At 40.4% G+C, this 14,243-nt stretch overlaps 1 protein-coding gene across 3 annotated transcripts in view; it reads right to left on the reverse strand.

Moving 5' to 3' along the window:
* Nucleotides 1-3,174: 3,174 nt before the first annotated feature.
* Nucleotides 3,175-14,243, reverse strand: part of fam76b (family with sequence similarity 76 member B) — a 47,386-nt gene continuing 36,317 nt past the window's right edge. For 2 of the 3 annotated variants that reach the window (XM_038818865.1, XM_038818864.1), the window contains exons 8-10: nt 13,521-13,656; nt 12,988-13,089; nt 3,175-6,594 (exon numbers count right to left, since the gene is read on the reverse strand). In XM_038818865.1, coding sequence (XP_038674793.1) covers nt 6,505-6,594; nt 12,988-13,089; nt 13,521-13,656 — 328 coding nt within the window. In that variant the 3' untranslated portion in view covers nt 3,175-6,504. The remainder of the gene's footprint in view (nt 6,595-12,987; nt 13,090-13,520; nt 13,657-14,243) is intronic. The other variant, XM_038818866.1, reaches the window with a different exon arrangement.

Below are 14,243 nucleotides of genomic sequence, written 5' to 3' on the forward strand. Positions count from 1 at the left end.
CTGCCATTTGCTTTGTGCAATTTCAAGCGCTTTCTTCAGCGTCAGCTCTTGCTCTGCTAACAATCTAAGCGGAATAATTTCATTTAATTTTAGTCCACAAACCAAGCGATCTCAAAGCTTATTTCTGGTAAATGTTAAAAGTCACAATGTTAATTTTCTCAACTCAGCCGAAAACTGGGAAACTGACTGCGCCCTCATGCTGTTCCCTTTGATAGAACTCTCAGCCATAACTGCTGGTCTCAGATCAAAGCTTTATCAAAATGTCCAGAAGTTCTTTAAAGCTGTTATCTGTTGGCTAGTAAGGGGCAATGAGAGTTCTCAGTATGGTGAGGTTCTTCATTCCGATGACAAAGAAACACGGAGACCAGCAACGAAAATCTGTTCCATTGGAAGAACATAAACTACAAAGTTCATAGAAACAGGATCAAAAGCCTCTAAAGCAGTTAATAGCGATCCCATTCTCATTTGAAGTGTTTTGTCACTTATAAACAATTAAGAATACAAACACACACACACAACTGAATCTGTTTCCGAACTGAGCTTCCCATCAAAACCAGAAACTTCTTTTATTCTTTTCCTTATAAAAAAAAGGTACATGTGGAACTCTGTTTTTAGCACATCCTACTGGCAGTTTTTAAAATTATATAGCACTTCTTTTAAACTAACAAAGAACAATACAGCATAGGAACAGGCCCATCGTCCCTCCAAGCTTGTACCGGTCATGAGATCCACCTTGGCCAAAGCTCTCAGCACTTCCTTGTGCCGTATCCCTCTATACTCATCCTATCCATGTATTTGTTGAGTTGCCTTTTGAACACCGTTAATGTACCTGCTTCCACAACCTCCCCTGGCAACACATTCCAGGAATTCACCACCCCGTGTAAAAAAAAAAAACTGCCTTGCACATCTCCCCTAAGCTTTGCCCCACGGACTTAAACCTATGCCCCCTGGTGACTGACCCCTTCATCCTGGGAGAGAGTTTTCTCTGTTAGATTTACCAAAATGCATTACCTCACATTTGTCTGGATTAAACTCCATTTGCCATTTATCTGCCCAATTCTCCATCATTTGTCCTGCTGTACCCTCTGACAATCCTCAACACTATCTGCCACTCCATCAAATTTGGTGTCATCCGCAAACTTGCTATCAGATCAGCTACATTTTCCTCCAAATTGTTTAGGTATACTACAAACAAGAGGCCCGAGCATAGATCCCAATGGAACACTAGTCACACCCTTCCATTCAGAAAAACACCCTTCTACTGCTACCCTTGCCTTCTGTGACCGAACCAGTTCTGTATCCATCTTACCACCTCACCTCTGATCCTGTGTGACTTCACCTTTTCTACCAGTCTGCCATGAGGTACCTCGTCAAAGGCTTTACTGAAGTTCATTTAAACAAGTTCATCTTATCACCTCCTTGAAAACTCGATCAAGATAGTGAGGCAAGGCCCCAGCAATTTCCTCCTAAAATGTTCTTTTACAAAAGCATAAACTTCAAACACAAACATCACATTTGCCATTAAGAAACACCTTGCACATATCTCTTACGAAAGTAAATAATCTCACATTTCCACATTATATTCCATCTGCCATGTTCTTCCCAGTCATTAGGTCTGTCCAAATCCCCTTGGGGTAGTTAAGAGTCAACCACATTGCTGTGGGTCTGTAGTCACATGTAGGCCAGACCACGCAAGGACTGCAGATTTCCTTCCCCAAAAAGGATATTAGTGAACCAGATGGGTTTTTACGACAATCAACAATGGTTTCATGGTCATCATTAGACTTTTAATTTCACATTTTTATGGAACTCAATTACCATCTGCCGTGGGGGGATTTGAACCTGGATCCCACAGCAGTACTCTGGGCCTCTGGTTTACTAGTCCAGTGACAATACCACTATGCCACCGGCTCCCACAAGTGGCTGAGGGTTTGAAAAATGCTGTCAAAGGAGCCTTGTTGAATACCTGCAGTGCATCTTGTAGATGGTACATAGAGTTCCTACAGTGCAGGAGACCATTCGGCCCATCGAGTCTGCACCAACCCTCTGAAAGAGCACCATACTTAGGCCCACTTCCCCACCCTATTCTTGTAACCCCAACATATTTGGACACTAAGGGGCAATTTAGCATGCCCAATCCACCCAACCTGCACCTCTTTGGACTGTGGGAGGAAACTGGAGCATTTGGAGGAAGTTCAAACTCCAGTTACCCAAGGTCGGAATCGAACCCAGGTCCCTGGTGCTGAGAGGCAGCAGTGCTAACCACTGTGCCGCCCTTTCATTTTGGCAGGAGTATGTTTCCGTTTCATTTTCTCCAGGTATTTTCCCACAATGTTCACACTTCTAATAAATCAAAATCTATAGAAACCAAATAATTAATAAAAAAGGCACTTCCAAACAATTTTCACTTACTCTTCAGGCATTGACATAAATTGCACCACACCGGAGCACACTATTTTTGTAACTAGTCTGGCATGCTAATAGCCCAGTCCCCATTTGATCTATTGCTTTCCAATATTAGAATTTAAACTTGTGTAAGCTTAAGAAATGAATTTAACATTTTAACTAGCATTTTGGTATAAAAATTATATTCTATAAAGTTCAACTAAAAAGGATAGTTTGTGTGCCTATACACCAAATTCTTTTTTCTTGAAGGACTTTTATACAAGTCAAGTATCTTTTATCTGAAACCCTCAGGGCCTATGCATTTCAAATAATTTTGGATGCTACAGATAATCTTAGCTAGTCTAAAGTAAATAAAATAGCTGGAATTGTAAGATGCATCACTGAATAATACAGGGGACAAGTAATAGAATTTTTTTTTGACATGCTCATCACTAAAATGTCATGTTGTTGCAATTTACCCTCCAAAATCCAGGCTGTTACAGCCACCACTCATGTCGATACTAAAATCAGCTAATTCAGTAGACTTGGGATCAGACGTGGGACATTCCTAGTCTGTGAGATCCAGTTTCCTATTGGCTAAACTCATTTAGTCATCAGGATGTCTAATCATTCATTACAAACACAATTCAGAGCTCACAAGAACAATTTATCAAATTCATCTCAATTATCAGATTTAATTATGTTAAAAGTGACAGGCTCTGTCCACCACCCCAAATAGGGAAGGAAATTAAATAAAGCCTTAAAACAGCATTTGACATTAAAGGAGAATATTTTTAAACAAGATTTATTTCAAACTGTCAAGATTTAGAAAACAAGTATAAAATTTCAGTTGTTGACCAATGTCTGATTATAGAATTCAGTTTGTTCCTGTGTACAGTTACAAATTCTAAGGAACACATTCCAAGCATTTATGTATACAATTCCTCAAGGAGGAAACAGAGGAAATACAAGGTGAGTTGAGATTTTAAAATATACAACTGGCAGCTTTGACTTAAATCCTATTTCATTAGAAAGAACACAAGTTTAATGAACTTATGTCTATGGTTACATAAAAATGAAATACAGTACAATTTTACCTTGCAGTTTCACCACTTATACAGGAGACTTCTTTCCAAAATAAAATAAAAAGCATAAGTCTATGTCTATTGTTGCAAGGAAACATCCCAGACTATTTTACAACTTACAATTTTCAAGTAATAAATGGAGGTAAAAACAAATATAAACAATATTAAAATTTTAAAATTCAGTACATGATTAAAATCCACCATCCTGGTTTAAATACTGTGAAGTCTTTGAATTCTATGCACCCTGATTTACAAATTACATTGTATACATAGCTGATAAAAAGATTTATAGTCAGGAAGGATAATAATCCTCCATACACATAATGTAACTAGAATTAGTCTTGTTGAAAAAACATGGAATTACATGATTTAAATGTAGTTTAAAAGCTTAGAATCACCCTATAGCAAAGTAAATTACAGCATTTATAGATAAGCAAACTGGTACATTAGCAAAACACTATAATCAAATGGTAAATGCAATACCATCACTACAGAATGTATGCCAAATTTTAAAACTTGCAGAATGACAAGGCACTGTTACTGGCAGAGGTCAATGGCAATTTAAACGTGGTTATATCACATTCTGCTTTTGTGATGTGTAAGTATTCCTGTTTACACATAAAATACTGCAATCTGTTCTCACCAACTGGTTAGAAAATTAGTTTAATCAAGTATGCATCACTCTAGAGGAGGCCATTCATAGGCCCTAGGGTTACCCATGCTTGTCTTGGAGTAACAACATGCTTTCAAATATTTTCAGATTGCTATGAAACTAAGAAACTTTAAACAAAAACTTACTCTTGTATTTTTTATTATTCTGCAATAATTTTATAATGCCCCTTAAGAAGAGTTATCTGCTAAGAAATTTCAAACGCTTGTTCATAAAATTGAATGGTGAGAATATCAAGTATTAACTAAATCAGCCTGAGATTGGATAAGTATAACTTTTCTTTCTTTTTAGCTATCAAAAAATGACTGTTGATATTTTTCTCGTTTTTAAATGCATAGCTTTATATGGCCTATTAACTTCATGCTGGTAGAGAATAGTGGTCAAGAAAAGATGGACTGTACTGGAATTTCCAGAATACAAGGCTCAGGTAGATTTAAAAAAAAAAAAATGACAAGTTAATCAAAAACGTAGAGAAAGACTGTACATAAATGTTTTCTACATCCAGAGCTTAAAGGATTATTTATGCCAGTCTATTAACTGCCAAGTTGTTAGACGTACAATGGTATACATCTAATCGAACGCTATGAACATTTTTTCTGCGTTGGTTTATTTCTAGTTTGTTTTTTTAAACAAAGTTTTTATTGGGACCAATTTAACATTTATGGTACAAATCAATTTAGAAAACTGGAATTTTCTCAAAGAAATGTAATTAAAGCATGCCATAAGTCCAATAATTAAATGTTGACCATTTCCTGTAATTTAATAGCACCTTTATATGAAAAAATGAAATGAAATGAAAATCGCTTATTGTCACGAGTAGGCTTCAATGAAGTTACTGTGAAAAGCCCCTAGTCGCCACATTCCGGCGCCTGTCCGGGGAGGCTGGTACGGTATGATTCTAACTTTATCAAAAGGCTAAGTATTTAAAAATTGTACAAATTTATTTTGTATACACAATTTGCGTTTTGCTCTTTACAGTTTAGATAAACAAAGAATGGTTTTAAAGGAACAGCTTGCTCTACACTATAATAATTTTATGAAATGGATTCATGAACTGTGTATTTATAGCTTCATTGCTATAGAATTGTGCCAACAAGAGTTTTTTGGAGACACCCAAATAATTTAAACCATAGTTCATTTACAGCAATTTGTCTCTGCATTACTGTAAATGTGAACACTCTCCTTCAATGAGATTAGGCTAATTTCTCTAAGGCACAACTCCAACTATACCACATATGCCAATCAAGAGTCCCATCCATTTTCTAAACTTCATGGAACAGAAAAGAATTGATAACACACCAAAATTGAAAAGAACATATACATTTTACAACAGAATATTTATTCAGGAATCATTAGTTTGTATTTTGGTGCACATAAAAAAAAAAAGGAAGAAAGAAGGAAGTGATATGGTTTGAAACAGTAAGAATTGTGCAGTAGCTGGAGTTGTTCTTTCAAATGAAAAAGTAAACTAAATAGTTTGTGTATCCCCAAGCGCTCACTTGTCATCTTGAATCGAATGCTGCTTTTTTCCTCACATTAGTTTGCAATTGTATATCGTCATTCAATCAATTTAACAATGTTCATGCACATATATAGAAACACACATTCATTAATTAAGGTGAAACCAACATGAAACATTGCTGAAGAGGGAGCTTTCCACTCTAACCTTTCTAATGTTAGTTAATTCATCAGGAACATCAACTGTTCAAAATGTAAAAGAAAGACAGCTTGGGCCAATGACACTGTTTCCAGTATTCAAGTTTTACACATTTCTACAGATTTTAATTTGCATAAAACATATATACTAGTCATGTTATATTTTTCTACAGTTCAACTGGATAAAGGCATTCACAACACTAAATAAAAAATGCAATTTATATTTTACATTCAAACCTCCAATGATAGACAAATTCTTTTCCTGGTTCCCACTAAAACTCAGAGGAACTAGATTGACAGGAATATTTTGTCAGACCTCAGGTTTTTTTGTTTAAAAAAAATCTCTGTAAAACTAGCAATTGCCGTGTCAAAAATGACTCTTTATAATTTTATTACAAGGTAACTCCAAGCAATTTTCTGCAGAGTAACAAAAGATTGAAGCTCCATTATTACTTTTCACTCACTGAACCTTTTTAAAATTCTAACTTCAAATTGATAATAAAAGGATTCAATATCTTGTGACAGACAGGGTTTGTCTTTTGTGAACAGCCTACTGTTTCTTATTGCTAGTTAAAATAATATAAAAAAGATAAATCTATCCACTTTGAAACAATCAGGGTGCAAACATGTTTAAAGACTTCACAGTAGCCTTCTCTAACCACGGCAGTATTTGCTTTCATTTTCATGATGCACCTGTCAAATAACTCTTCAAGGAGACAGCAGAACATTTCCAGTCTTCTCCATCTTTTTACCCTTGGACAATGATGCAACTTGTTTCAGCAATTCTCGATTTTTGGCCTATGGAAAAATTGTAATATACAATAAACAAATTTAAAACACAGATACTGTACTACTAAATTATAAGAAATGTGTATCACAAAAAAATCAAAGTTGTTTTGAGACAAATTCAACGGCCATCGCCAGCTCAGAATTACTTCACGACACAAAGGTTGGTGGAGCTTGCGGATAGTGATGAGGATTGTCAGAGGATTGAGCATGATATAGATCGACTGGAGACTTGGGCGGAGAAATGGCAGATGGAGGTTAATCTGGACAAATGGGAGGTAATGCATTTTGAAAAGTCTAATACAGTTGGGAAGTATACAGTAAATGGCAGAACCCTTAGGAGTATTGACAGGCAGAGAGATCTGGGCGTACAGGTCCACAAATCACTGAAAGTGGCAACGTAGGTGGATAAGGTAGTCAAGAAGGCATACAGCATGCTTGCCTTCATTGGACGGGGCACTGAGTATAAAAATTGGCAGGTCATGCTCAGCTGTATAGAACTTTAGTTAGGCCATAATTGGAATATTGCGTACAATTCTGTTCGCCACACTACCAGAAGGATATGGAGGCTTTGGAGAGTACAGAAGAGGTTTACCAGGATGTTGGGTGAGGGTATTAGCTATGAGAGGTTGGATAAACTCTGTTTGTTTTCACTGAAATGACAGAGGTTGAGGGGTGACCTGACAGACGTTTACAAAATTATGAGTGGCATGGACAGAGTGGATAGTCAGAAGCTTTTGACCCAGGGTAGAAAAGCCAATTACTAGAGGACATCAGTTTAAGGTGCAACGGGCAAAGTTTAGAGAAGATGTGCGAGGCAACACAGAGGGTGGCAAGTGCCTGGACCCGGCTGCCGGGGAAGTTGGTGGAAGCATGTACAATAGCAACGTTTAAGAGACATCTTGACAAACACATGAATAGGATGGGATAGAGGGATATGGACCCCGGAAGTGCAGAAGGTTTTAGTTTAGACAGGCATCATGATCGGCGCAGGCTTGTAGGGCCGAAGGGCCTGTTCCTATGCCGCACTGTTTCTTGTTCTTTGTATTAGCCATAACAGATTTAAAAAGTTATCATCCACATTAGTCTATTTGAAACTTCATGTAATTACATTGGAGCTGTAATGTTGATAAATAATAATGCAGACATGAAGTAACACATTTAAGTTTGATATTTAAAAAGGGAAAGAAAAAAAAGCAGGAATAGTGATCATTGTCCAAGTACCAATAATAAAAGGGTAACATTTTCCATTTCCCACTGACACTGTTCACATCAGGTTTCTTTATTGCCACTAGGGTCCTCTCTGTAGTCTTTTAGGTATGCAATGGGAGCATTTAACTAACGGAGAAAATAATGTTTGCAGCAGCTAAAATGATCAAGCAGCTAATAAAACTAATGGCAATATTTTTTAAGTGCTCATGTGAAAAAAAGTAGCTTCCCACTTAGAACATACAGTGCAGAAGGAGGCCATTCAGCCCATCGAGTCTGCACCAACCCACTTAAGCCCTCACTTCCACCCTATCCCCATAACCCCATCTAACCTTTTTTTGGATACTAAGGGCAATTTAGTGGCCAATCCACCTAACCTGCACGTCTTTGGACTGTGGGAGGAAACCCATGCAGACATGGAGAGAACGTGCAGTAACCCAGCAGGGAATCGAACATGGGACCCTGGAGCTGTGAAGCCACAGTGCTAACCACTATGCTACCGCGCTGCCCTCAAACACTTGTTTGTTAATCACTGGATTTTCAAAGCTTTCCCATATATTTTCAGCATTTCATTGTTTATGCACATCTATCTGCATATCTTATGAATCTTGAGGAATACCCTATGCCTACAGCAACCTATGTAAAAGTTTCTCATTGTAATTCTCACTTGAAAATATAAACCGCTAATAGGTCTTCAACTTTACGATGCTCAAATTACGACGAACGGCACTTATACCGTCATGCCAGTCCATTTTCTATACCAAAAGAGAAAATGCTGGAAAATCTCAGCAGGTCTGGCAGCATCTGTAAGGAGGGAAAAGAGCTAACACTTTGAGTCCAGGTGACGCTTTGTCAAGCCTATTTTCTGCAGTTTTCTAAATAATATTTATAAATGTGATATGTTTTGCATAAGCTCATGGAAGTAGTGAAGCTTCCCTGCCAAAACATTCAAAGAATGCATGGGTGAACTGCAACAATTGTTCATTCCTGTCTGGGGCAAAGCCAAAAGTGGCTAAACCATGACGTACAAAATCAAATTAGAGATTGTATTAGATCCAAAGAAGATGCATACAAATTTGGCAGGACAAACAGCAGACCTGAGGATTGGGAGCAGTTTAGAATCCCAACTAAAAATTTCACCTGCCGTCACTCTTGACGTTAATTTTATTAGGATTCCTTCACTAGGACAAAGGGATTGATTAATGATTAAGATGGGGAAGATAGAGTAAGAGAGTCAGCTTGCAAGGAACATAAAATCTTCTATCGGTATGTGAAGAGAAAAAGATTAGTGAAGACAAATATAGGTCCTTTACTGTCAGAAACAGGGGAATTTATAAAGGGGGACAAAGAAATGGCTGAGCAACTAAATACATACTTTGGGTCTGTTTTCACAAATCAGGACACAAATAATATACCAGAAATGTTTGGGAACGTAGGGTTTAGAGAGAGGGAGGAACTGAAGGAGATCAATATTAGTATGGAAATGATGTTGGGGAAATTGATGGGATTGAAATCCTCATGGCCTGATAATCTACATCCCAGAGTACTTAAGTGTCTCTAGAAAGAGTGACTTCATCGGTAGTCAACATCCAAGCTTCTATAGACTGTGGAACAGATCCTACAGATTGGAGGATAGCTAATGTAACCCCACTATTTAAAAAAGGAGGTAGAGAAAACAGTGAATTATAGACCAGTCAGCTTGACTTTGGTAGTGTTGAAAATTCAAGAATCCATTATAAAAGAATAGCAGAGCACTTGGGAAACAGTGGCAGAATCGGACAGATTCGGCATGGATTTACCAAAGGGAAATCATGCTCGACAAATCTACTGGAATTCTTAGAGGATGTAACTAGCAGAGTTGATGAGGGGGGAAGCCAGTGGATGTGGTTTATTTGGACTTTCAGAAGGCTTTCAACGAGGTCTCACACAAGAATATGTAAAATCGCAGTGCATGGGAATGAGGGTAGAATATTGAGATGGACAGAATAAACGTGTATTTTTCCAAGTGACAGGCAGTAAATAGTGGGGTACCGCAAGGATTAGTGCTATGACTCCAGCTATTCATCTTTTTTTTAAAATTTAGAGTGCCCAATTATTTTTTTCCAATTAAGGGACAATTTAGCATGGCGAATCCACATAACCTGCACATCTTTGGGTTGTGGGAGTGAAACACATGCAGACATGGGGAGAATGTGCAAATTCCACACAGACAGTGACCCAGGGCCGGGATTCGAACCCGGGTCCTCAGCGCCACAGTCCCAGTGCTGAACACTGTGCCACATGCTATTCATAATGTATATAAATGATTAAGATGGGGGAACTAAAAGTAATATCTCCAAAGCTGCAGATGACACAAAACTTTTGGGGGTTGAACAGTGAGGACGATGTAAAGCTGTGAAGAGGATGTAGAGTATGATTTGGACAGGGTCAATGAGTGGGCAAATGCATGGATGTCTTGCTGCAGGGATGTCATACTGCAGTTATACAGGGACCTTGGTGAGACGACACCTGCAATATGGTGAGCAGTTATCAGAGGAAGGATGTTCTTGGTACAGAGGGAGTGCAACAAAGACTTGCCAGGCCGATACCTGGGGTGGAGGGAACTGGTTAGGATTATATTTGCTGGAGTTTAGAAGAATGAGGTGGGGAATTCTCATAGAAACCTACAAAATTCTAACAAGACAGAGTGGATGCAGGAAGATGTTCCCTATGGCAGGCAGGTCCAGGAGTCAGTCGGAGGATAGAGTGTAGACCATTTGTGACTGAGAGGAGATGACATTTCTTTACTAAGAGTGGGAAACCTGTGGAATTCTCTACCACAGAACGCAGTTGAGGGCAAAACATTATATGCTTTCAAGGTGTTACGATACAACTCTTGGGGCTAACTTCCGGTGGCGGCGATGGTGTGTGCACACAGGGCAGCTACTGCTTGAAAGGGTAGAAAAGAGCTCTTTTACTGGAAATCGGGTGTAACTTTGAAGTGAAAAGTGTAACTGAAGGTCGGAGAAGTTTCCTCCCCCCCCCCCCCCCCCCCCCCCCCCTCCCCGCCAGGAGTGGTATGTCTGCTGGTTATCAAACCCGGCAGAAGGACTTGGCCAAGGAGTTGGAAGGCAGCTGGCCAAAGAGTTGGCAAAGAAGCCAGTGGAAAGATGGCAGAGGGGGAAGGGTCAGTGCAAGTAGCAAAGCCCCAGATGGAACAGTTGATGGCCTTCATCAAGGAACAGTTCCGCCAGCAGAGAAAGGAGATGCAGGAGGATCGCTTGAAGGCCATCGAAGGGGCTGTGGCACTCCTGATAGGATCGATGGAGAGGTTGGAGAGATGCTTGGAGGCACAGGGGTCACAGCATCTGAGAGATTATTGCTGTGTTCCAACATCACCTCAGAGTGGTGGCACTGGAGGTAGATTCCTGAGGAGATCGTTGCAAGACATTGAGAGCAACGGGGGAGGAGCAGGAAAATAGATCAAGACGGCAGAATCTGCGAATAGTGGGCCTGCCTGAATGATTGGACGGTATGAGTGCCACAAGGTACATTTTGAGGATGCTGGCAGATGGGGTGCTGGTCAAGGCCCCTGAGGTGCATAGAGCGCACAGGTGTAAGGTAGAAACTTAGAGCAGGGGAATCGCCGCGGGTGATGATAGTGAGGCTCCACTAGTTCGTGGAGAAAGAGAAGGTTCTGCAGTGGGCCAGGGAGAAGTGCAACTGCGAATGGGAGGGGAACAAGGTCCGAATATATCTGGACACTGGAGCTGAGCTGGCAAAACGGTGTGCGGGGTTCAGCAGAGCCAAGGTGGTGCTGTATCGACAGCAGATCAGGTTCGAGGTACTCTACTGGGCAAAACTATGGGTGACTTTGAAGTAATTGAGAATAGGGATAGAGTGGGAGTTGGAGGGAGGGTTTTTCTTCTTCCGACGTGGAGGGTTTTTTCTTCTGGGTAGCAGGGGTGAAAAGATTTTAAGGGACGTCTGTCTCCCCCTCCTGCTGCCTGGGACTGTTTTTTCTTTTTGTTTGCCTTTGGGGGAGGTGATCTGTGTTTGGGGGGGGGGGGGTGATGCGACGTGGCAAAGTTGGAGAAGACACATGGTGAGGGGTGGAGAAAGTGGCCATCTTGGATGGGCCAGGTACAGGGTGAAATTAACGCAGGTAGGCTGAAAGATGAGAATGGTAGAGGGGAATGGGGGCATAAGCCCCCGGTAAGGCTGATAACATGGAACGCGTGAGGGCTCAATGTACCCGTGAAAAGATCTAGGGTCTTTGCATACCCAAGGAGTTTAAAAGTGGAGGTGGTCTTTCTGCAGGAGCTGCACCTCGTGTGAAGGACCAGGTTAGGCTAAGGAAGGGATGGGTGGGTCAGGTTTTCCACTCGGGGCTTGATTCAAAGTCACAGGGGGTGGCAATTTTGATGAGTAAGAAAACGGGGTTTGTGAGCGTGAAGGAAGCGAGGGACCCAGGTGGGAGATACGCGATGGTGTGTGGGGTATTAGAAGGGATGCCGACTGGGCGGCACAGTGGCAGTGATTAGCACTGCTGCCTACGGCGCTGAGGACCTAGGTCCGATCCCGGCCCCAGTTCTCCCCCTGTCTGCGTGGGCTTCACCCCCACAACCCTGAGATGTGCAGGTTAAGGTGGATTGACCATACTAAATTGCACCTTTATTGGAAAAAAAATCATTGGGTACTCTAAATTTATGAAAAAGTATATGTTGGAGTGACTGCTGCGTCCGGATGTTGAAGTGGAAGGGGAGGGCAGGATCGGAGACATATACAGGTGGCTGGGAGAGCAGAGTTGAGCAGATGGTGAAGATTGAGGAGAGGTGGGAAGGGGAAGCTGGGACGGGAGATAAACAGGAGAGTATGGAGTGAGGCGCTACAAAGGGTAAATGCAACCTCCTCGTGCGCAAGGATGAGCCCTATACAGTTCAAGGTGGTACACAGAATACACAAGACTAGAGTAAGAACTAGTGGGTTCTTCCAGGGGGTGCTTTAAGGCAGGAATACACAATAGAATTCAACTGACATGGGAACAATGCAGAGCGGGAGGGGTGCGTTGACCGGCTGGGCAATTCGATGAAGTTAGGTTCAAGTTATGTTAAATAAATATTGATGTATCAGTGTCTACAAATGGATACTATACTATTTAACTAAAATGTATTAGTGCAGGCAAGAGAAAAAAAAATATTGAAATTTGGTAAATACCTGTAGCTGTTCCACCACATCCTTGTGAGCTCTCTCCATGTTGTTCATTTTTGTTCTAAGGTTAGACTCCTGGTATTGAAAATCTGCCTTCAACTCAGTCAACTTTGATGAACAAAAGAAAAGCACTTTTAAAGTACAGAACACCAGTCTGTCCAAAAAATGTTTAATTGATATATTAAAAACTTTTATTTTTCCTAATTTCACTCCTTGAAGGATTCAACTGGTACCTTATTCAAGTAGGTATTCTTCACCAGTCAGCATTAGTAAGTAATTGATTATATCATATAGTATTACAAACCCAGTTATATGTCACCAGAGATTACACACATGCTTTCCAGCAAGAGGCACTATACAGCTATCAGAACATGAATCAGGGCTGGCTTTGGCTCCCCTTAGTCAGAGAACAAGGGCCAAACAATACATCCCAACTGCTGTCCCATCAATGATCAGTTACCTTAACATGGATTATGAACTGAACACAAGCCTTCTGGTTTATATCTCTTGCAGCAATAATGGCCATTACTGTTATCTACCTTTTTATCTCTTTCCAAGATAGTCTGTTCTTTCTGCTGCAGAAGTCTTTTCAGAGACATCACTTCTTCCTTTAATTGGTTGATTATAACAAAGTTGTCTGTCCCACCAGAGTCCATTGACTGGGTTAATGAGCTGCTAGTAAAAAAAATATAGTTTAACATAAAATCAAATCGCAAATTTTCAATATGTAATTTTGTTAAGATGCTAGCTTGGCTTAATTTGCAGCATGCTCAACTGAGTCAACGAGCTGTGGGCTAAAGCCTGTCTCTGAACACTTAAGCACTTTTGGGCGGCAGGGTAGCATAGTTGTTAGCACTGTTGCTTCACAGTGTGAGGGACCCAGGTTCCATACCCAGCTTGGGTCACTGTCTGTGCAGAGTCTGTACGTCCTCCCCATGTCTACACGGGTTTCCTCCCTCAAGTCCCAAAAGACGTGCTTGTTAGGTGAACTGGACATTCTGAATTCTCCCTCAGTGTACCTAAACACACTCCGTTGTGTGGCGACTAGGATAAGTTCACAGTAACTCCATTGCAGTGTTAACGTAAGCCTACTTGTGACAATAAAGATTATTATTAATAGAGGCCAATGATTCAATACGACAGTGAAATTTAATGTCTTAGAATACAGGCTTCAATCAAAACATTAAACAGAGCCTCAATCTGTCTGTACTGGTGCATGTTAATATATTTATAACAATACTCAAAAGTACGAGGTTCTCCTG

The sequence above is a fragment of the Scyliorhinus canicula genome, chromosome 14, assembly GCF_902713615.1.
Source record: "Scyliorhinus canicula chromosome 14, sScyCan1.1, whole genome shotgun sequence".
Classification (NCBI taxonomy): Eukaryota; Metazoa; Chordata; class Chondrichthyes; order Carcharhiniformes; family Scyliorhinidae; genus Scyliorhinus; species Scyliorhinus canicula.